A 23,395-nucleotide genomic window follows, 5' to 3' on the forward strand; every position below is an offset into this window, starting at 1 on the left:
TATTGCATGGCCTTATTTTCTCACAGTGCAAAGGGAGATGCCAAAGTTGTCAACTTCTTTCGAAGAAACAGAGGAATAAAGGAGCTAAAAAAACAAATTCACAACTCCTGGGAAAACCAGAGATGAATATTCGACGTCGTTGCAAACTTGCAATATTCAGTTTCTTGATTGTATTTTTGTGCAATATCCAACATCATGTTAATTGACTTTAATTCAATGTGTGCGTGAACTATATCCTATCTTGGCAATGTGTTCAATGAGTGTTTTCTGGACACCTGGGTTTGAAATTTCTTCATGTTTGATATGGTGCTAGTATTTCTATTTATTTTTACTTACATTTTTAGAATTCATTGTATGTGTCATATATTCAAAGAAATGGGTCACTGGTCCATTCCTAACCATATTAATATTGTCACACTTAACTATTTTATCACAAAAGGGGATACTCTCAATAGCATGAATTGACATTAATATTTTTATTTACAGGTGGGTGGGAAATTATGCAGGTGAGAATAACAAACTAACAACACTCTTATGAAATCGTACCAAACTCATCCTAACTTGATCGAAAACGTGACTCATGTCAAGTTGGAATTCAAAAACTTTACTTCTTCAAGAATTATTTCGTTTTGTAAGACATAACTGTGTATAAATAAAACTTAAATCAGGGATTTTTATAAGATATAAAACGATATATAACACAATAATCATCACTTTATTAGAACAACCACACATTTTATTTCTTTTCTCACTTTTACTATATAGGATACACAACATACCAAATAGAAGCTGGCTTTCTTGCTGTACATAGAACGCCTTATTTCATAGGAGTATGATTCATTCCCAGTTTCCATAATCCACATATTTGGAAAAGCATATGCATATGTATATGCACAACTTTAATTATTGTCACACCATATAGTACTATATAGCTTGATTAATGGCTCATCGATTAAATAAGTGATCGATCAGTCATTAATCAAGCATTTTAGATTTTCATTTGCTCCAAGTACGATTTTCCATCAAGCCTACGGCGGGAGACGAAATCGTTGATGTACTTTTCCAACCCAACCCTTTGGAACAGTGGTGGGTTTTCTGGGGTTATCAAGCTTCTGAGTGGCCCAATCTCTGCCTCAAATTTAGGGTTGAAGAACATCGCTACCGACACCCTTTCTTTCTCTGAATTCACCATTACCCTGTGTTCAATGCTTTTGTAAACTCCGTTGCTCAGCATCTGCAAATGTAACATAAATTTTCCTTAATATTGGTGTCCCCATATATGCCATGATCTAAGGTATAGTATTACCATATGAATACACATATAATAACATAAATGAATTAATAGCACGGGTACAACGATTTGACATTTTACATATAAGAAGTCATTCCTTCTCTAGTGACGATGTGAAACGATTACTCATTGTCATTGAAAGAACATGGACTTAAGTCGTGAAGCCAAGTATTGTCCTAATATGATAGATTCAAGTTTTTATTTTATTGTTAAATGATCGAACTCAACAGTCTCAACTCATTAATACTGAAGTGATACCAGAAATATCATCTCTTAAATTATATTTTGTAGATTACATGATGTGGAAGAAGGAATCCAACTATCAACCGTCACATTATGTGATCCACAAAATATGATCTAAAAACATGATCTCCATAATATTTTTCCTAACACTACACTAATTTTCCGCTGCGTTGTTCGTTCATTCTTCTTAACATTAACCAATTTTCCACAGCCTGGTGTGTTCATTCTACAGCTCAATCCAATAATATTGATAAAGCAAGTACGCACCGTTTCATTTAAGGAGTATTGCCTGTTGCTAACGTGAGTGTGTGGAGTACTCATGCATCATGCAAATCTCAAATTTTCTTTCTGCCCGCGCTCACGTCTTTTGCTGCAGCTTATCTAATTTATGCCTCAATTTCACCAATGTTGTTTATTACTTATATATTTAATGTTACATATTTTACCGCTAAATTTAGTGTAACAATCTTTCTTCATTCAGTTAGATCATTAAAATCAAATGCAACAGTTAATAATTGTCCACACCTAGTGCTTGTATAGTACTGAACAATTTCGTATCAAATATTCCCACACACTCATATATAGAGATTCGAAATCCGACGTTTGCTAACCTTAGATCTACTCCAAAGCTTGGGAGTAAAACTTAAATTTTAGGTTCTAAACTTACCTCAACTTGCTCCAACCCTTGACCAAATATGAGTTAAAACTCAAAACTCATTTCTAGGCCAAATTTAGCCTAGGATATTCCACCCAGAATTAGTGGGGCTGACCCACCATATATGTACTTTTTTTTTTTTTTTTGATACTTATAAATTCATTAAATCCAATGGTTAAGATCTAATTTGATGAAATCCAACAGTAAATAAAAAAAATCTAAAGGTCCAAATTTAAATCCAACAGCTAAAGTAATTTAAAAAAAAATCTTTTATGTGTTTCATATTTTTTCATAGTGTTTCACGAGTTTCATGGTGTCAGTTAGTGATTTTTTAATATTTATCAGAATACAAATATTTTTAGGTTAAAATGTTCATAAAATTAAATTAGGATAGTCTACATAATTTTTTTTTTCTTTTAAAAAAGTTAAAAAAAAACTTAGCCTAAATTCATTATTTAATAATTTGGGGCTAAAATTTTAACTCAGAAGGATTTGAGCAAAAAAGTTATTTCTAGATTAAAACTTAAATTTTTTATGGATTAAAACCTAAATTTTATGGACTAAAAATTTTAAATTTTAACTCAAGGGTTAAAGATTGTCTTAGTAGTCTTTTTCTCTTTCGTTTATTATCTTTTTTTTTTTATTTCTACTTTGTGGTCGAATATATAGCCTAGAAAAGAAGTGCGAAGAAAGAAGTATATACAGGACAAACCTCAAAGATGTCCCCGACATTCACCACAAAGGCATCTTTTTGGATGTTGACAGGCATCCAAGCCCCGTCCTTTTTAATTTGGAGACCGCCAACTCCATTAAGCTGGTTGAGGATGGTGATCCCAGATACATCTGAGTGAGGTGAGATCCCTATAACCAGCTCTGGTTGTGGACATGGAGGATAGTATGTCATCCTCACTGATTGCATCCCGTCTTTATCGAACAACTCCTCTATCTCTCTCATCTCTGTCTTCAGAGCTTTCACCATAAACCCAAGAAGTCTCATGGCAAGTTGGTCCAATTCCACAAAGTATGACTCCAAGGTATTCCTAGTATATACCAAGAAAACATGTCAATTTAATAAAAATTTTGAAAAACGGGGTGCATGCGTGTTTGAATGCGTAAGAGAACAATTGTATACAAGTTTAGGGGCCATTTCATAATCATTTTCATTTAAGTTTTGAGCTTTTGTTTCATTTTGTTTTCGAAAATAAAAAACTGAAATGGTTATCAAATTGGGCGCTTAAGATTGATCAAAGAGAGTACCTGATGGATGAAGGGAGCTCTGCGAAGAGGTACGGCTTTCTTCGATGAATAGGGTTGGTTATCATAAATAACCTATCACCCCAGTCAATCTTTTGGTCTTTGGTATTGGCTATGTTTCCATAGCCTTCAACATCACCTGACCTTATTGCATATTTCATTTTCTCTTCCAAGGGAAGCTTAAAGAATACTTCAATCTCATGTTCCAGATTCTCTAACAGCATCGGGTTAACTCCATGGTTCACCAACTTCAAGAAAAAAAAGACAACATCAAGGTTATGAGTTTTCTCCAACTTTAGTTTGATAAATTATGTAGACATATATATAATAAATTAAAATTCGTTTACACAATAACAAAAATTAATCTAGAAATTAGAAATAGAAAGAAAAAAATTAAAGCCCTATAAAACTAGCTATGCTTAACTATGAAATCTTAATTCCAATTTATTAGTTCATCGGATATTAAATTCATGTAAATCTACTATAACTTGTCTTGATGAGGAGATATATAATATTTAAGTGGAGTACTAGCTAGTGTCTATATTAAGAAAAAGTATTTAAGTCCAAGAAATTTGAAAGATCAATATTAGACCTGAAAAATGCCCCAGTCTTTGCAAGCTGAGTGCAGTTTCTCCAGTTGATTTGCAAAGTCTGAGGTTTCTCCCTTAACTAATTTCGTCATGTCGATGGTAGGGATAGAACGGAAGGTGCCCTTATTATCATCAGAGAGTTCAGATGGAGTTGGTTCTTGTTCCAAACGAACGTAACATTGTGGGACTGAAGTTAAGGGCTCTTTGGCGGTCTGTATGACGCTTAATAGCGAATTAGAGCTTTCAGAGCCTACCGGGAGCTGCGATAGTGATGCCATTTCTTATTTCTTATTAATGAGCTCAAGTGTATACACAGCACAAAGTTATGGGTGTTTATATAGGCTAAAACGAATGGGCAAAAACTGCAAATATTGAGAGAGAAAAACTCTTGATATCAAATTATTAAAAAACTACGGCATAGTTGTGTAATTAAAGTGTTGTTCCCTTTACTTGGTCCAAATCATTGGGAGTTTTTCGGCGAAGAACGACGTCGTTAATTTACGCCTTTCATGCATGTCGTTATTTTACTACTGATACCTGAAGGTAACTTTTCCTTGGAGATTTTACCATTTTGGAAAAGTAACTAATAACTAGCTCTTAATTTTGTGATATGAGGAGTCTCAAATTCAAATTTATTATCTCTCTGTTGGTCAGAAAACATATATACATTTGCTAGTTTTTCGATGAGTAAATAGATCGAACCGATGACTTATCGTCAAATGGAGATGAATCGGTGTCCACATCTTTTATGTTAGCTATAAAAATTAACCTGAAAAGAAACATCCCATATATATTGCCTGCATATCTGTTACAATCCTTTAAGGTGGCAGCTGATAGATTGAACAGTGATTGATAATCTCTTCCCAGATGCATGTTGCAGGCTTGAGCCCATTTAATTTATAATATGTTCAAACAACCTATTATATGCATTAACTATATAGATGACTCTTGACTAAATTAGCATAATGTTTCGATAAAATAATAATAATAATAATTAGGTGAATGCATGTCCTTGTCCCCGATAAGAATTCAACCCACACGATTACACTGTCATCTCTATAAACTAAATTTGTAAACTATTACTAATAAAAAATAAATACGTTAATCAATATTTGAAAAATAATCCAATTATTAATTTTTATGTCATTTATTTTACAAAATTGGGTCTACAAGTTCAAACTCCTTAGCATTGCACATGATGTAATAATAAATGTAATTTTTTTTCTACATATCATCGTTTAACTGACACATAATACTACTCTGATACCTATGTCATGTAAGTTTTTTTTTTGTTGTTGCGTAAAGGGAGATGCTCAATTTTTTTATGGTAAATTAATATTTCACCAAATATCAGATTTTAATAAAAATAACACTTTCATTAAGAGATGACAATCTAATTTTCTATAGTAAACAACCCCACAATTTTGTTCTCTTTTTAAACAATGCAAGGTTGCGTAATAGGTGCCCAATGGATGTCATTTTAACAGCCTGCTACTTACGGAATGAATTATTTAATCCTTATAGAACAAAAACATGCTTAATTATCTGACTTGACCTTTTATGTACTAAAAAAATGGTGCTTAATTATCATTTTTTTTTTTGGTATAAATTGATAGCTGAAATCTTTTCGGGAGCCAGATTGTCTGCCCTCCTGTTTGAATGCCCTTTCCATCATTTTCTATTTGTGTGATCACGGTTAAATTATGTCAATATTTTATATTCATATTGTTTTTTGTCTTATTATCTTTATAAAAAAATTAATATAAAATATTTACATGACTTAATCATAACCGCACAAAATAGAAGAGAATATGAATGATATCCAAACAGACGGGTAAACAATCTGCCTCCATCTTTTTTTTTTGTCGAACGTACTAAAAAAAACGTGCTTAATTATCCCCTTTTTTTTTTTGGGTATAAATTGATACCTGTAATCTGACGACCTTTCATGTACTAAAAAAAACGTGCTTAATTATCAATTTTTCTTGGGTATAAATTGATACCTGGAATCTGACTTGACCTTTTGTGTACTAAAAGAAACGTGCTTAATTATCATTTTAGTGGAACTTTCCTTTATCTTTTTTTTTAGCATATTATTTTATTATATTAACATTAAAATTGTGGCAAAATATAAAATAACAAAAAATTTATAAAAAATTCTACTTCCAAAAAGTCTTTTTAGCATTTCTTTTATTTTTAACACATGTTTGTTGTGAACTAATTGACGGCCACAAATTGGAATGGCTCAACTTTTGAATAAGACTACTCAATTTTTCAATTAGAAGAATTTTCAATTTTTTGACCTTTCTGAAGAGACAGCTGATGTTGAATGGCTGAAAGTCACAACGCAGTCACATCTCTTGAAGACAAAGACATGATTGAATGGAAAATTATTTTCATCGTGTATACGAATGATACATTACGTGTTATTATATAAGAGGACGGAGTTTTTATTTTTTAAGTTGTGCATTTCTTAACATTATCTTACCACTCGTATGAGATATACTACTCCGTGTTCAAATACTTTGAAAAATCTCTTGGTTGAATGGCTCTAGAATATAATAATAGAATTAAAAAAGGAAAAATCTTGTCAAGCACACATGATGGGGTCCCACATGGCTTTCGATTGGATATTAATAGTAAGAATTGTTTTATGCATTTTAAAAATCTTATGCTGCATTCCTAAAATTTCATTTGCATTCTAAACTTTTTATAATTGAAAAGAAAAAAGACACTTATGAAGATTGTAGAATGAGGTTTTTATAGTGCTAATAAGTGAAATTTTTATAATGCTAATAACATTTCTAATAGTATATTAATGTAGTTAAAGAACTTGGTTTATAATTATGATGTGGCTGTGGTTACTAATTATGGGGAATGTTACGCTTAGACCGGTTATCGTAAAGGGCATGCATTCGTGGAAAGCACTTTAGTTAATAAGCATAGTGTATGTTACAATTGTTTTTGTTATAAACTTGAGAATGTAGTAAATTTTTTATTAAAATTTCATGTCCTTGATGAAAAATTACTTGAAAGTGCATTTAAAAGGGTCATCTAACCTGCGTTTGTCTATAAAACAGTTTTATGACTTGAAAAAATTTATGTTCTGCTAAACGTAGTTAGAGAGCGTTTAGCAAGAGATCTTTGGACTAACATGCATAAAAAGAAACATTTACGAATACCAACTACGGAATAGAACTAGTAGTGGTTTAACAAATACTAAATCGTGTATCATAAACAACAATTTAGTGCACCTTAATTGTCTGCCCAATTAAAATCCGTAACCTTAATCTAAATGTTCACATCTTCCTAGACTTTTTGTATGAATATTCCATGTATACAAAAGCAAGAATTGGCGTCCCTTAACAAGAACTAGGACTAATTTTGTAGAGGCCTGAAGACGTAGTGGTAGCAGAACCACCAATCCATTTGCATCTCGAGCCTGAAAAACAGAACTTAGAATTATTCAACCTTTCGTCCCTGCCGTAATTCCTTACAACTTAAACCATGTCAAGTGGAAAATTGACAGCTTGATCCTGACAATCAAATAAGCAATGATTGGACTGAATTTAAATCACTTAAAATTATTGTATTTTTCTTTCTGCACTTGCTTTGTTACATAGAGCTTCTACATAGCGAATTAGCAAACCATTTAGAGCTAGCTCAATTTATTAAGAGCTTTTATTCTTCCAACCCAGGTTGTAATCAAAAGTACGAAGCTGAAGCTTTTGATATTGGAAAGTGAATGTACTGCTTATCATTACACAAGAGAATTTGCATAGTTGATTGCATGTACTAAGACCACTTTAGTTTTATGTTTTTGGACTAATGATATTATTTACATTAAAAAAAGAGGATGTATTTAACCTTACAATAGACTAATAATAATATGATTCAATTTCTCTTATGGTGAGAATCGAATCTAATACCTATGAAAATAAATATCATTAAATTATAATATTAAATGGTAGAAACACCTTAGTTTAAAATAAAGAACTTATTATTAGACGAAAAAGTTCAAGTACAAATAAAGACAAAAATGTATGCGTTTTGAAGTAAAATTATTATTTTTATGACTTTTTTATTATAATAATGGAGACATTAAGTCGAGTAGGTTGACGAGCAACATAACTAGGAGAAATACTAAATAGATCATCTCAAAGTAAAATTTTTTATGGACTTTGTTATTTTATTTTTTGAAATATTATTTTATAATGTTGGTACGAGAATTGTGCCACAAAAATAAGATGACAGCAAGTTCATAAAAAAATCTCACTTTTAAAAAACTTTGCTTAGCATTTATAGCATAACTAGTCTTTAACTCGTGACCTTTGCTCATTAACTAGTTTTAATTTGTGATCTTCATTAAGATGTAAATTTGTTTTTATTTTTAGAGAAATGCTAAGTAGACTCTTTTAAAGTTGGACTCTCTCAAAGTGAAACACCCAATCATCTTTTTTTTTTTTTTGACATAATATTTAATAATATTAACACTAAAATTATATTAAAAATATAAAATGACGGAAAATTTATAGCTAGTTCTATTTCCAAAGAGTCTGTCTAGAATTTCTGTTATTTTTAACACGTGTTGGTTGTGAACTAATTGACGACCACAAGTTGGGATGGCTTAACTTTTGAATAAGACTAGTTAATTTTTCAATTAGAAGAATTTTAAACTTTTGAGCTATCTGAAGGGACAGATGATGTTGAATGGCTGAAAGTCACAACTCATTTACATCTCTTGAAGATAAAAGACATGGTTGAATGGAAAAATATTTTTATTGTCTCTGAAATACGAATGATATAATACGTGTTATTATGTAAGGGGACAAAGTTTTTATTTTTTAAGTTGTGAAATTTTTAGCATTATCTTACCACTCGTATAATGACATTTGATATACTATCTTATGTTCAAATACTTTGAAAAATCTCTTGGTTGAATGGCTCAAGAATATAATAGTACAATTAAAAAAAAAAAAGAAATATCTTGTCGAGGCACACATGATGGGGTCCCACATGGTTTTATATTGGATATTAATAATAGGAAATTGTTATATGTGTTGCAGTTTTATTAGATTAGAAATGTGCTTGTGTAAATCTTAGTATATATTGAAATATCTCTTATATTCCTATTAAGAGTTGATTACCTATTAAGAGTTGTAATCTTAAAAGGGTAATAAATTAACTTTCACTACTACTATAAATAAAGACACAATGAGGTGGAATAGAACACATCTCACAATTACACATCTCTATTCTTTTTGTATGCCGCACTCTTTCCCTCTCTTTATGGCCTCCAAATTGTTCAGTAAATTATGCCTACAATACTTTTTTAGCACGCTCTTGATGTTGCGCTAAAGAGAGTTTATTTTTCCATCAGGAAAGTATTACATTTTAATTATTATTTTTATTATGATTAATTATTTTATTAAATTGTCTACATGTTATTGATTCAATTTAATTTTTCTATGTTAAACGTGATACAATGCATTGGAGATGCAATTTCAGCTTTCCGAGATAGATCTTCTACAAATTCGAAGGCTTTTGTTGTCTTCTGCCAATCAGGTACGCTTAAAATAAAGGAAGATATTTAAAACGACCTTGAAGCATGAAAACATTCCCCATGATGCATGAACCCTCTACATTTATATTTTTCTTCAAATATATATATATATATATATATCATATATATGTTCATATCTTTTGTCAATATATATACTTGTTCATGCAATACACAATTATAAATTGCTACGGGGAATTTGTGAGTCAAAGAATTGAAAGAAAATATAAGCACTTTTGGGTTTTTTCAAACCCTAAAATTCAATAAAAAAAAAATTAAAAAAAAAAAAGAAAGAAAATTATTTTGGGGAAAATTGCGATTGTGCGCTGCTCCCAGCCGCGCCAAGCCTGCAGCTTGAGCCAGTGACACGGACGACTTCAGTCCTACATCAGCAGCCTCTGTTTGGGCTTGCTGCACTTGTATTGGACATTGCCTGAGTCTTTCATGCTGGGATCTATGCCCGCATCTCATCCCAAGATGCCAGCATCGTTGGGCTTCCCCTTGGCCCACTTCCCTGCTGCAATTGCAGCTTGCTTACTTGCATGGGCTGCCCCGTGCAGCCTGGCCTGAGCCTTTCTTTTTCAGGACAGCAGCAAGCAATTCTTTGCTGGGCCGCCATGATCCTCATGGCCCAAGGATGTGAATCTTTGTCGATTATGATTCTTCTTCACACTAGCTCTCTTCAAGCCATTGCACGCAATTTCTTTACCACTCATTTGCGGGTTGTCACTTCAATGAGATAGTCTTCCAACCATTAGGAGGAGATAAGAACGTCAACGTTCCTGGAGAACGGTGCAAATTTGCATGGACGTTGCCCACTATGTTTCATCTCAATTCCCGTATCACACCAGTGTGATATGCAAGTGCGATGAATTCTACCTTTCAGAATGTTGCCCCAGACGCATTCCTCTGATCTAGCTGAAGTGATGAGAACATATACCAGCTACAATCATGCCTGCGAGGATAAACGTACTTAACGGACGTCGAGTCAACATCCTTTGGAGGGTGTGCCGCCCTTGTTGGACGGTCCAGTACACCAGTGGATAACCAATCAGTTCGTCTTGGCCTGGAGCATGATAGATCACTTGGTTCATAAGATTCATTTCTCTAGAAGAAGAAGACATGACACAACAATGAATCTATACTTGATTGCTGTCTCAAATCATTTCCATCTCATGAGATTTAATCCGAATTACTCCCGAGACTTGAAGTTCTTGGTCCAGTATACTAGTTTGGATAAGCTAAATGGAATTGAAATGAGATTACCATCGATGATGTTTTCACTTATATGGTAGCTACCGACATAAATGAAAAGCAACAATATCGAATCGTGTTCCGTTGATTAAGTGACAACGTAAAACTGATTGGACAACTAAAATTACAATCCAGGTCAAATTCCTTACCAAAGTGTGTTTTGGACTTGTCGTTCCTACACTACCCAAGGTAACCCTATTATGTTACAAGTGGGAAAGGAAATGTTATGAGATGAATGAAATAGTGCGATATGATGCATGCCTTACGACGCAAGGTTTCTCTCAAAACGTCATGTGATTGATAGTGACATTATGAAATGTGGTTAGTGTTTTCTTCATGGGGATATTAATACGGACATTTAAGTGTAAGTTCCTGAAGAATTACATGGACTGGTTCAAATAGTTCCAAAACCACGGAACACCCTCTTAACTTATTTGAGGCGTTCACTTACAATCTGACGGATGTGGTATCCCGTCTAAGTGATTATTTGATCAATCAGGGATAAATTATGCCTTTGCGTGTTAAAATATGAAGTTTTATTCTGAATTGCTAGAGTTACAGTTTATGTCGTTGACACGAATCTCACAAAAACTCTGGAAGAGCTTGAGAAAATTGCCTCGCACGTGAAGATGAAATTTGAGATGAAGGATCTTGGGAAAACTCGTTTATGCCTTGACTTGAAGTTAAAGCATTGTTATGACGGTATTTTAGTCTACCAGTCGAACTACATCCTGAAGGTGTCACCTTTGAGTATACCCATGATCCCATACGTTATATGCAAATGAGACCCTCGAAGAGGTTATGGAATTCGAAATTCCATATCTAAGTTCAACTTTGCACTTTGTTGTACTTAGCTTATTGTATTTAGACAAGACATCTCTTTCACTGTTGATCTTGGTAAAGATACAGCACCACGCCTACACGCAACTATTGAATTGGTATTAAAGATGTACATTGAAGGTACTACGAATTTGGGCAAATTAAATCCCAACGCATCTCGAGGGGATCCAACCCCCCTGATCCTCGGAATGATGCTTGCCTATCAAACCCATATAAGGCAAAATCTCCAAATGGTTAGTTGAAAAATCTTCGAATCGTTCCAAGACTCACCCCACTTCACTACGCCACAAGTGAGACATGGTTAGGAGTTCTTGTTGAGCATATTCGAAGTACTTGCTGTGTTTTCATCCATCGTTGAGTTCTGACGATGATCCATGAAGACTATGCCGCATGTATCAACCCGACCAAGCCATGATACATCAACAAAGTCAACACCAAGACATATTGTATCTACATCTACATCAACAAATCATCAGAAGATTGAAGTCATGCAAGCCAATCCTAGATAACCTTGCCGACCTCTACACAATATCATTGCCGAAGTCAACCTTCTAGAAACTTGTTCGAAGAATTGGTATGCTTAACTATCATATGCAATGCTTGTAGTTCTCATTTGGAAGTTATGTTAAACTCAGGGGAAGTATCCAGAAGTATACTCACTTGATCTTAATGTACTATTTTTCCTTACGATAAGAAGCATTTTTCCTACTGGGTTTTTGCTACTTAACTAAGTTTTAACGAGGCAACTATCCTGGGCTTATCATACCTTTGTGAGCTCTTTTACTTGCGTCCAAAAGATTTATAAGTTTGACTTAATGCAACTTCTCACTTTTCTCATTAGACTATGGGGTTTTCCCTCACCTTAGGTTTTACCATAGCAAGGTTTTGTGAGTTTTACCTTTTTTATACATTCTTCCGTTGTTTTGAGACTCGCATTCGCTCATTGTGCCAACAACTTCATCAATTGTACTTACTTCATCGCTGAAGACCTGATGTGCCATTTACTTTAGTATTTACACACTCAAAGGGGAGTGTTGCAATCCTATTAGATTAGGAATGTGATGGTGTAAATCCTAGTATATCTTGGAATATCTCTTATATTCCTATTAGGAGTTGAAACCTATTAAGAGTTGTAATCCTAAAAGGGTAAGAAATTAACCTTCCCTACTACTATAAATAAAGGCACAATGGGATGGAATAGAACATACCTCACAATTACACATCTCTCTTCTCTCTCTCTATGCCGCACTTTCTCCCTCTCTCTATGGCCTCCATAATTGTTCAGTAAATTATGCCTACAACAATATGCACTTCAAAAATCTCATTTTGTATTTCCAAAATTTCATTTGCACTCTAAACTTTCTGTAATTGAAAAAATTACACTAATAAATAGTATAGAATGAGATTTTTATAGTGCCAATAATATTCCTAATAGTATATAAATGTAGTTAAAGAACTTGGTTTATAATTATAATGTGGCCGTGGTTACTAATTATGGGGAATGCTATGCTTAGATCGGTTATCGTAAAGGGAATGCATTCGTAGAAAGCATTTTGTTGATAAGCATTGTGTACGTTACAAGTGTTTTTGTTATAAGGTTAAGAATGTAGCAATTTTTTTCAAAAAAAAAAAAAAAAAAAAAAAAAAAAAAAAAAGAAAAAAAGAATGTAGTAAATTTTTTACTAAAAGGTCATCTAACCTGCGTTTGTCTATAAAACGGTTTTACGACTCAAAAAAATATAGGTTCTGCTAAACGTGGTTAGATAGCGTTTAGCAATAGATCTTTGGACTAATATGCATAAAAAGAAACATTTACGAATACCAACTACGGAATAGAACTAGTAATGGTTAAAAAAATAATAAATCGTGCATCATAAACCACAATTTAGTGCAACTTAATCGTCTACCTAATTAAAATCCGTAACCATTATCTAAATGTTCACATCTTCCTAGACATTTTGTATGAATATTCCTTGTATACAAAAGCAAGAGTTGGCCTCCTTTAACAAGAACTAGGACTAATTTTGTAGAGATCTGAAGATGTAGTGTTAGCAGAACCAACAATCCATGTTGCATCTTGAGCCAGAAAAACGAACTTTAAATTATTCAACCTTTCGTCCCTGCTGTAATTCCTTACAACTTAAACCATGTCAAGTGGAAAATTCACAGCTTGATCCTAACATTCATATACGTAATGAGTGGACTGAATTTGAATCACTTAAAATTACTGTATTTTTTCCTTCTCCACTTGCTTTGTTACATAGAACTTCTACTTAGCAAATGTAGCAAACCATTTAGAGTTAGCTCAAGCTTTGATATTAAAAAGTGTACGTACTACTTATCATCACACGAGAATTTGCTTAGTTGAGCGCATAACTAAGAGCTTGAGTACCTTGTTATGCGCTTCTAAGAGTTCCACTTGTACTCCCCTGTGCATAACCAACAAGGCTCTGAGTTCCACTTGTACTCCCCTGTGCAATCAGATCAAGCGGGTTTCTCAAGGCTGCTAACTTCAGTTCATCACCGTAAATACTTGGGTTCATGACCGATTCACAAACAAGTGTCCGTCCTTCAAGCATGCTCTCTACTGCAGACATGGTCGGCCTGAGAGCTGGTGCTGGATTGATGCATGTAGCCGTAGCGCATGTATTTGCTGGCGCGGATTTTGACATGATTTTAATCTTACTTCTCACCAATTGTGCAATATGCATTCCTAATCTTACTTCTCACCAATTGTGCAATATGCATTCCATGTCTTGTGTTATTTATAAGAAAAACAAGTGGCATCATGGAATTGGGGAAATTTTGAAGTTGATAGAATAATTTAATCCCACACATCAACCATTTCAATTTTAAAAGCGAATTATATGTTGTAGGTTGCACGTGCTTTGTAGCTCAATTGGTAACTTAAGAGCATACGCTTATGCATTTGAGGTTCCATGTTTAAATCTCATTTTTTGTAGTTTAGATGAATTTAATGTAGATTATCTTGTCATTTATAAAAAAAATTATATGTTATAGTTTACGTATAAGAATCATATTTTATCGTATTTAAGCCTAACACGTGCACAACCATATTGGGTGACGTGAGCGCACGTGGATAACATCTGATAATGTACAAGAAGTAGAGGTTTCACCCTCAAACTAATTGGCAATAGGAGAAATAACTCACCCCTTATAAGCATGTACAAATTTCTTTAAATCTCTGACGTGGGATTCACACTACCAACGCAAATCACACACTCAACTTGCAAGGAAAATAAATCTGAAAATTAACTGTCTACAAGCTCATGATTCTGTACAACCCAAGGTCAGACATTTGATAAGAAATTTATCCCTAAGAAGATATATACTGCACTAATTACTTGCACCTGTATAGTAGTTGCATCTATATATGTCCAAGTTTATATTGCATGGCCTTATTTTTTCACAGTGCGAAGGAAGATGCCAAAATTGTCAACTTTTTTCGAAGAAACAGAAGAATGAAGGAGCTAAAAAAACAAATCTGTTTGTACCATACCAATCCCGAAACTACTAAGCACCAGTCAACAGCATACCATTAATGACCCACAAGACTTTTCCTCCAACCAGGAGACCAATCACAACACGACACGTGTCAATGTCAGAACAAAACTAGAAACTCTCTTCTATAAAAGGGGATCATTCTCCCACAATAATCCCTAATGTCATTTGTACTAAACTATTCACTAGAACTCACTAAAAGAGAGCTTAAACCTATGTATTTGTGTAAACCCTTCACAACTAATGAGAACTCCTCTACTCCGTGGACGTAGCCAATCTGGGTGAACCACGTACATCTTGTGTTGTTTGCTTCCCTATCTCTATTCATTTATGTACTTATCCACACTAATGACCAGAGCAACCTAGCGAAGGTCACAAACTTGACACTTTCTGCTGTACCAAAGTCCTCGCCGATTTTGTGCATCAACATTTGGCGCTGTCTGTGGGAATCGCACTTATTCCTACTCTCTCTAGCTTTGTCAAGCTAGTTTCCACCATTCTTACACTTTCTTTCGACCAAACACCCTTCTCCAACATAGGGAGTGAAATAAGCCACAACACGCAAAACGATACCCCCCTCGCACTTAGTGCAAAGCAACGAAAGAAGGAACGAAAGAGATTTGCTCTTCAGGCTAAAGTCGATGAGCTAGAGGCTCAGAACAATAAGATAGCGATAAAGAATGAGATCCTCCAGAAGCAGTATGAGAAACTCTTCAGAATGCTCCATGAAGCTAGGTATACTCAAACACATGAACTCATCGCCCCTGGGGAAGTCAACCACCACCTAGGTGCCCCCCAACACCGGAGATCACCTGCCTTCAACATGGATATCCCTAATGGGGAGCGAGTTACTCGTTAAGATGTTGATCAACATGAGACTTCTCTCGACCCAGCTGTTTTGACCCGAAGCAGGAAAAGTGGAGGAAGGCACCTTCTTGCAGAAGGAGTAGAAGGATCAAAAGCCGTTTATCGTCACTGTCGGGACTTCCTGAGGCAACGTCGAGAGAACCTCATCCACATAAGCTCAAAAGTCAATAATCCAAGGGTTTCTGAAAGGTTCGATCCTCTCCCATGCCCCAAGCCAATTGCCAATCTAGGGAATGAGCGACATGTCCTAGAGGAATATGAAGGTACAGGGGACTCGGGGGCATTTCGATAGGCTCGCCCTGGAAGTCAGTACGGTGAGTCCAAAGAAAATCCCATGCCCTTGACCAAGCTTTCCTACTTCCAAGATGAGATGAAGACTTACAGAAGAAGGATCCAGCAGTACCTGACTCCAATCAGGACCCCCTTGTCTTATAACTCCTTGAGGAAGTAAACAAGTTGAAGGCCAAACGTTAGGCCGAAATACCTGACTATAACCAACCTAGGCCTGGCCCTCTTATAAGGAGGATCCTCGACACCCCCTCCAAGCAAAGACAAAGTAGAAGCTTGGCTTACAACTCTACACTGGAAGGGAGGACCCGATTGAACACCTTAACCTCTTTGAGTCCACCATGCATACCGGATGCACACTGACGAAGAACGATATCTTATCTTCCCCTCTACCCTCTCTGGCGGAGCTTTGAATTGGTATTGCCGTCTTCCACCTGAGACAGTAGACTCATTTAAGGAGCTAAGGAAACTGTTTGTTTCTCAACACATCTTCCAGATCGATCGCTTACATTCTGCAGATGACTTGTACACTATTCACCAGAAATCGGACAAGTCACTACGAGAGTCTGCCGGTCGCTTCAACCATGAGTATTCTCGCTGCGTTGAGGCAGATGACAAGACCGCCCTCAAAGCCTTCATGGCAGGCCTACGTGATTGTTTCTTCAAGTACATGATCAATGCCAACACTTGAAAAACTTACTCTGGGGTAATGGCATATGCTTACAACCACGCATCCGCCAAAGCAAGGACATACCAAGGGAAGACTCATATGGTTAACCCCTATCAACAAGTGGGAAGTGGAAGTCAAGTTCTACCAAGTGAGGAGATCTTGGCCATTCAGACACCTATTGCATCATCTCCTGCCTTATTTAGCTACTCGCTAAGTCACCAAACGTATTTGTCTCTTGGTAAGAGGAAGAATTTTTACTCTCAGCAAGCATATTACAACAAGAGGGATATAAGTTCATATCAAGACAACCAAGGGTGAACGTACTGTTGACTATTATGACTATGGGGTCAAGCCTCACTTTTTCAAAGTGGAGGACTGGGTACTGAAGAAAATGCTATTATAAAAAGGCATACACATTACAAATGTTTTGATTCTCAACCACTTGAGATCTTTTGTCACATAAGCCATTCGGCAAATATTTAAAGTAGAGGGAATTCAGACAACTTCTTCCGAGTCTTTTGCAATCCTAACACTAGAACACTTGGTCTACGCTGACCTACCCCTATACTTCAACATGCGTACTTTGACACAAAGTATGTGATACTAAGTATTACAACCAACATGGTTCATATATCGAACGCATGGATCCCTTCATGCATAGGAAAACATTCATAAGCATTACTCATGTCAATTAACATAAACATTATGCATTCCAACACATTCATACATAAACATCATACATTCCAACACATCCATACATAAGCCAACTACGCTTCAAAAGGGTTCAATATACTTTGTATCATTCGACACTTGCTACAATTGCCTTGACACCTCGCCCTTATTCTCACCAACCAAGTGATGAAATGTGAAGAAAGAACTCATCTTCATGCCACCAACAACATGATAAAATGTACAACCTGTACTCTCCTTCATGCCACCAACCAGGTGATAAAATGTAGAACCTGTACTCTAATATCATTTGGCAACTTGCCAGTCATGCCACCAACCAGGTGAAGAAGGAACTTATTTTCATGCCACCAAACAGGTGATGAAGTGTACAACTCGTACTCTCCTTTATGCCACCAACTAGGTGATGAAATGTACAACCCGTACTCTAATATCATTTGGCAACTTGCCACTCATGCCACCAACCAAGTGAAGAAGGAACTCATCTTCGTGCCACCAACCAGGTGATGAAATGTACAACCCGTACTCTAACATCATTTGGCAACTTGCCACTCATGCCACCAACCAAGTGAAGAAAGAACTCATCTTCGTGCCATCAACCAGGTGATGAAATGTATAACCCGTACTCTAACATCATTTAATAACTTGCCACTCATACCACCAACCAGGTGAAGAACGAACTCATCTTCGTGCCACTAACCAGGTGATGAAATGTGATGAAAGGTGATAAAGGAACTCACATTCGTACCACTAACCAAGTGATGAAAGCAACTCACCATTCATTCCACCAACCAGAAGACGATTGGTACAACTTGTACATGTGAACTCCTAGCATTCCTAAATAATCAAAAACTCTCAAGCTTTACAACTCAACTAGGGGAGCACTTATGCCTAACAAGAGTTATAGTCACCAACAAAGTCTTATTGCAAGCCAACAACGGCTTCAGTGTATGGTATACGGAGATCAAGCTCTTCAGCCTTCTTACATCTGCTTCAGACATTTCTTCTCTGTAACAATGCAAACACTACAGCTCGTAGAAAGCTTCAACACTCTTGATCAAGACTGTTCGAAGCAAATTTAATTTATATGGTTCATCCAAACCTTTGACTACTACAAGGTGTGGCTTGCATCACAATCTCTTGCTCAACAATGTGGAAGCAAAATTTGTATATGTTGTCTCTCCCACATTTTCAAATTTCTAATTTTCCCAAAAAAAAAAAAAAAATTTGGGAAATTTAACAACTTCAACAAATGGAGGGTAACTACAACTCTCAAAAGCTTCACACACTCTTGATCAAGATAGTTTGAAGCAAAATCAATTCATGGTGCCCAACAAAGCTTCACCTACAAAAGCTTCACCACAAGAGCTTCAACAAATGGAGGGTAACAACAAATGTTAAAAGCCTCACACACTCTTAATAACTGTGTAAGACATAACTGTGTATAAAGAAAACTTAATCAGGGATTTTTATAAAATATAAAACGATATATAACACAATAATCAGCTCTTTATTAGAACAACCACCCATTTTATTTCCGTTCTCACTTTTACTATATAGGATACACAACATACCAAATAGAAGCTGGCTTTCTTGCTGTACAAAGAACGCCTTATTTCATAGCAGTATGATTCATTCCCAGTTTCCGGAATCCACATATTTGGAAAAGCATATGCATATATATATATGCACAACTTTAATTATTGTCACACCATATAGTACTATATATCTTGATTAATGGCTCATCGATCAAATAAATGGTCGATCAGTCATTAATCAAGCATTTTAGATTTTCATTTGCTCCAAGTACGATTTTCCGTCAAGCCTGCGGCGGGAGAAGAACTCGTTGACGTACTTTTCCATCCCAACCTTTGGAACAGTGGTGGGTTTTCTGGGGTTATCAAGCTTCTGAGTGGCCCAATCTCTGCCTCAAATTTAGGGTTGAAGAACATCGCAACCGACACCCTTTCTTTCTCTGAATTCACCATTGCCCTGTGTTCAATGCGTTTGTAAACTCCGTTGCTCAGCATATGCAAATGTAATATAAATTTTCCTTAATATTGGTGTCCCCATATATGCCATGATCTAAGGTATAGTATTACCATATGAATACACATATAATAAAATAAATGAATTAATAGCGCCGGTACAACGAACGATTTGACTCTTTACATATAAGAAGTCTTTCCTTTTTCAGTGACGATGTGAAACGATTACTCGTTGTCATTGAAAGAACATGGACTTAAGTCGTGAAGCCAAGTATTGTCCTAATATGATAGATTCAAGTTTTTATTTTATTGTTAAATGATCGAACTCAAAAGTCTCAATCCATTAACACTGGAGTGATATTAGAAATATCATCTCTTAAATTATATTTTGTAGATCACATGATGTGGAAGAAGGAATTCAACCATCAACCGTCACATCATGTGATCCACAAAATATGATCGAAAAACATGATCTCTATAACATTTTTCTTGACACTAACCAATTTTCCGCTGCGTTGTTGGTTCATTCTTCTCAACATTAACCAATTTTCTACAGCCTGGTTTGTTCACTCTACAGCCCAATCCAATAATATTGATAAAGCAAGTACGCACCGTTTCATTTAAGTAGCATTACCTGTTGCTAACGTGAGTGTGTGGAGTACTCATGCATCATGCAAATCTCAAATTTTCGTCTTTTGCTGCGGCTTATCTAATTTATGCCTCAATTTCACTAATGTTGTTTATTACTTATATATTTAACATTACATATTTTACCGCTGAATTTAATGCGACAATCTTTCTTCATTCAGTTAAATCATTAAAATCAAATACAACAGTTAATTATTGTCTGCACCTAGTGCTTGTATAGTACTAAACAATTTCATTTCAAATATTCCCACACTCATGTGTAGAGATTCGAAATCCGACGTTTGCTAACCTTAGACCTACTCCAACCTTTGGAATAAAACTCAAATTTTAAATTCTAAACTTATCTCAACTTGCCCCAACCCTTGGAGCAAATATGAATTAAAACTCAAAACTCATTTCTAGGCCAAATTTAGCCCAGGATTCTACCAAGGGTTAGTAGGGCTGACCCACCATATATGTATATTTTTTTTAGTTTTATACTTATAAATTCATTGAATCAAACGGTTAAGATCTAATTTGATGAAATTCAACGGTTAAAAAAAAAAAAAAAAAAAAATCTAATGGTCCAAATTTAAATCCAATAGCTAAGGTAATTAAAAAAAAAAACTTTTATGTGTTTCATATTTTTTCATAGTATTTCACAAGTTTCATGATGTTGGTTAGTGATTTTTCAATACTTGTCGGAATATAAATATTTTTAGGTTAAAATGTTCATAAATAAATTAGGATAGCCTACATAATTTTTTCTTTTAAAAAAAGTTACTTTAAGAAGAAAAAAAAAAACTTAGCCTAAATTCATTCTTTAATAATTTGGGGCTAAAATTTTAACCCAAAAGGGTTGGAGCAAAAAAAGTTGCTTCTAGATTAAAACCTAAATTTTCTGGGCTAAAAATTTTAGGTTTTAACCCAAGCCTTAGACCATCTCCAACCCTTAGCTTAAAACCTAACATTTTTAGCCCAGAAACAGCTTTTCTGCTCCAACCCTTCTTGACTAAAATTTTAGTCCCAAATTATTAAAGAATGAATTTAGACTAATTTTTTTCTTAAAGTAACTTTTTTAAAAAATAAAATTATGTAGACTATCCTAATTTAATTTTATGAACATTTTAACCTAAAAATGTTTAGATTCTGACAAATACTAAAAAATCACTAACTGACATCATGAAACTCGTTAAACACTATGAAAAAAAATATGAAACAAATGAAAGATTTTTTTTTTTATAATTATTTTAGCCGTTAGATTTAAATTTGGACAGTTAAAATTTTATTTTACCATTGAATTTCATCAAATTAGATCTTAATGGTGGGTTAGCCTCACTAATCCTGGGTTAAATTTGGCTTTTATTTGAGTTTTTGGTTTTAGGCCACATTTTAAGCTTGGGTTACGTTGGGTTGAGGTTTTTTCTTTTTTTTTTTTTTTTTTTTTTTTTTTGGGGGTGTGTGTGGTTGGGGTGAAATTTGAGTTTTAGCCTAGAGTTGGAGAAGGCCTTAGAAATGGTCTTAGTAGTCTTCTTTTTTCTTCTACTTTATGGTCGAATATATAACCTAGAAAAGAAGTGCGAGGAAAGAAGTATATACAGGTCAAACCTCAAAGATGTCCCCCACATTCACCACACAGGCATCTTTTTGGAAGTTGACGGGCATCCAAGCCCCGTCTTTTTTAATTTGGAGACCGTCAACTCCATTAAGCTGGTTGAGGATGGTGATCCCAGATGTATCTGAGTGAGGTGAGATCCCTATAACCAGCTCTGGTTGTGGACATGGAGGATAGAATGTCATCCTCAATGATTGCATCCCGTCTGTATCAAACAACTCCTCTATCTCTCTCATCTCTGTCTTCAGAGCTTTCACCATAAACCCAAGAAGTCTCATGGCAAGTTGGTCCAATTCCATAAAGTATGACTCCAAGGTATTCCTAGTATATGCCAAGAAAACATGTCAATTTAATAAAAAATTTAAAAAACGGGGTGCATGGGTGTTTGAATGCGTAAGAGAACAATTGTATACAAGTTTAGGGGCCATTTCATAATCATTTTGCATTTAAGTTTTCAGCTTTTGTTTCATTTTGTTTTCAAAAATAAAAAATTGAAATGGTTATCAAATGGGCGCTTAAGATTTATCAGAGAGAGGACCTGATGGATGAAGGGAGCTCTGCAAAGAGGTACGGCCTTCTTCGGTGAATAGGGTTGGTTATCATATAGAACCTATCACCCCAGTCAAGCTTTTGGTCTTTGGTCTTGACTATGTTTCCATAGCCTTCAACATCACCTGACCTTATTGCATATTTCATTTTCTCTTCCAAGGGAAGCTTAAAGAATACTTCAATCTCATGTTCCAGATTCTCTAACAGCATAGGGTTAACTCCATGGTTCACCAACTTCAAGAACAAAAAAAAAGGACAACATCAAGGTTATGAGTTTTCTCCAACTTTAGTTTGGTAAATTATATATAATAAATTAAAATTCGTTTACACAATAACAAAAATTAATCTAGAAATTAGAAATAGAAAGAAAAAAAAATTTAAAGTCCTATAAAACTAGCTATGCTTAACTATGAAATCTTAATTCAATTTATTAGTTCATCGGATATTAAATTCATGTAAATCTACTATAGCTTGTCTTGATGAGTGTTTTCTGGACACCTGGGTTTGAAATTTCTTCATGTTTGATATGGTGCTAGTATTTCTATTTACTTTTACTCATGTTTTTAGAATTCATTGTATATGTCAGATATTCAGAGAGATGGGTCATTGACCCATTCCTAACCATACTAGTATTGTCACACTTAACTATTTTATCACAAAAGGGGATACTCTCAACAGCATGAATTGACATTAATATTTTTATTTACAGGTGGTTGGGAAATTATGCAAGTGAGAATAACAAACTAACAACAATCTTATGAAATCGTACCAAACTCATCCTAACTCAATCAAAAACGTGACTCGTGTCAAGTTGGAATTCAAAAACTTTACTTCTTCAAGAATTATTTCGTTTTGTAAGACATAACTGTGTATAAATAAAACTTAATCAGGGATT

At 34.8% G+C, this 23,395-nt stretch overlaps 1 protein-coding gene and 1 pseudogene across 1 annotated transcript; both read right to left on the bottom strand.

Moving 5' to 3' along the window:
- Nucleotides 1-753: 753 nt before the first annotated feature.
- LOC137724441 (protopine O-dealkylase-like) lies at nucleotides 754-4,311 on the bottom strand. Its single transcript, XM_068463185.2, has 4 exons — nucleotides 4,036-4,311; nucleotides 3,447-3,691; nucleotides 2,902-3,229; nucleotides 754-1,234 (listed from the first exon to the last, which is right to left on the bottom strand). The coding sequence occupies exons 1-4, from the start codon at nucleotides 4,309-4,311 to the stop codon at nucleotides 989-991; spliced, it is 1,095 nt and encodes a 364-aa protein (XP_068319286.2). The 3' UTR covers nucleotides 754-988.
- Nucleotides 4,312-19,506: 15,195 nt separating this feature from the next.
- Nucleotides 19,507-22,743, bottom strand: LOC137723586 (protein SRG1 pseudogene; annotated as a pseudogene).
- Between the last annotated feature and the right edge of the window lie 652 nt (nucleotides 22,744-23,395).

The sequence above is a fragment of the Pyrus communis genome, chromosome 5, assembly GCF_041283825.1.
Source record: "Pyrus communis isolate YQ-2024b chromosome 5, ASM4128382v1, whole genome shotgun sequence".
In the NCBI taxonomy this organism is placed as follows: Eukaryota; Viridiplantae; Streptophyta; class Magnoliopsida; order Rosales; family Rosaceae; genus Pyrus; species Pyrus communis.

Coding starts and splice junctions, on each gene's coding strand:
- LOC137724441 (XM_068463185.2), bottom strand. CDS start 4,311: ATGGCATCACTATCGCAGCTCCCGGTAGGCTCTGAAAGCTCTAATTCG. Junction 3,692..4,035: donor AAGACTGGGGCATTTTTCAG/GTCTAATATTGA, acceptor TTTTTCTTGAAG/TTGGTGAACCATGGAGTTAA. Junction 1,235..2,901: donor ATGTCGGGGACATCTTTGAG/GTTTGTCCTGTA, acceptor TTACATTTGCAG/ATGCTGAGCAACGGAGTTTA.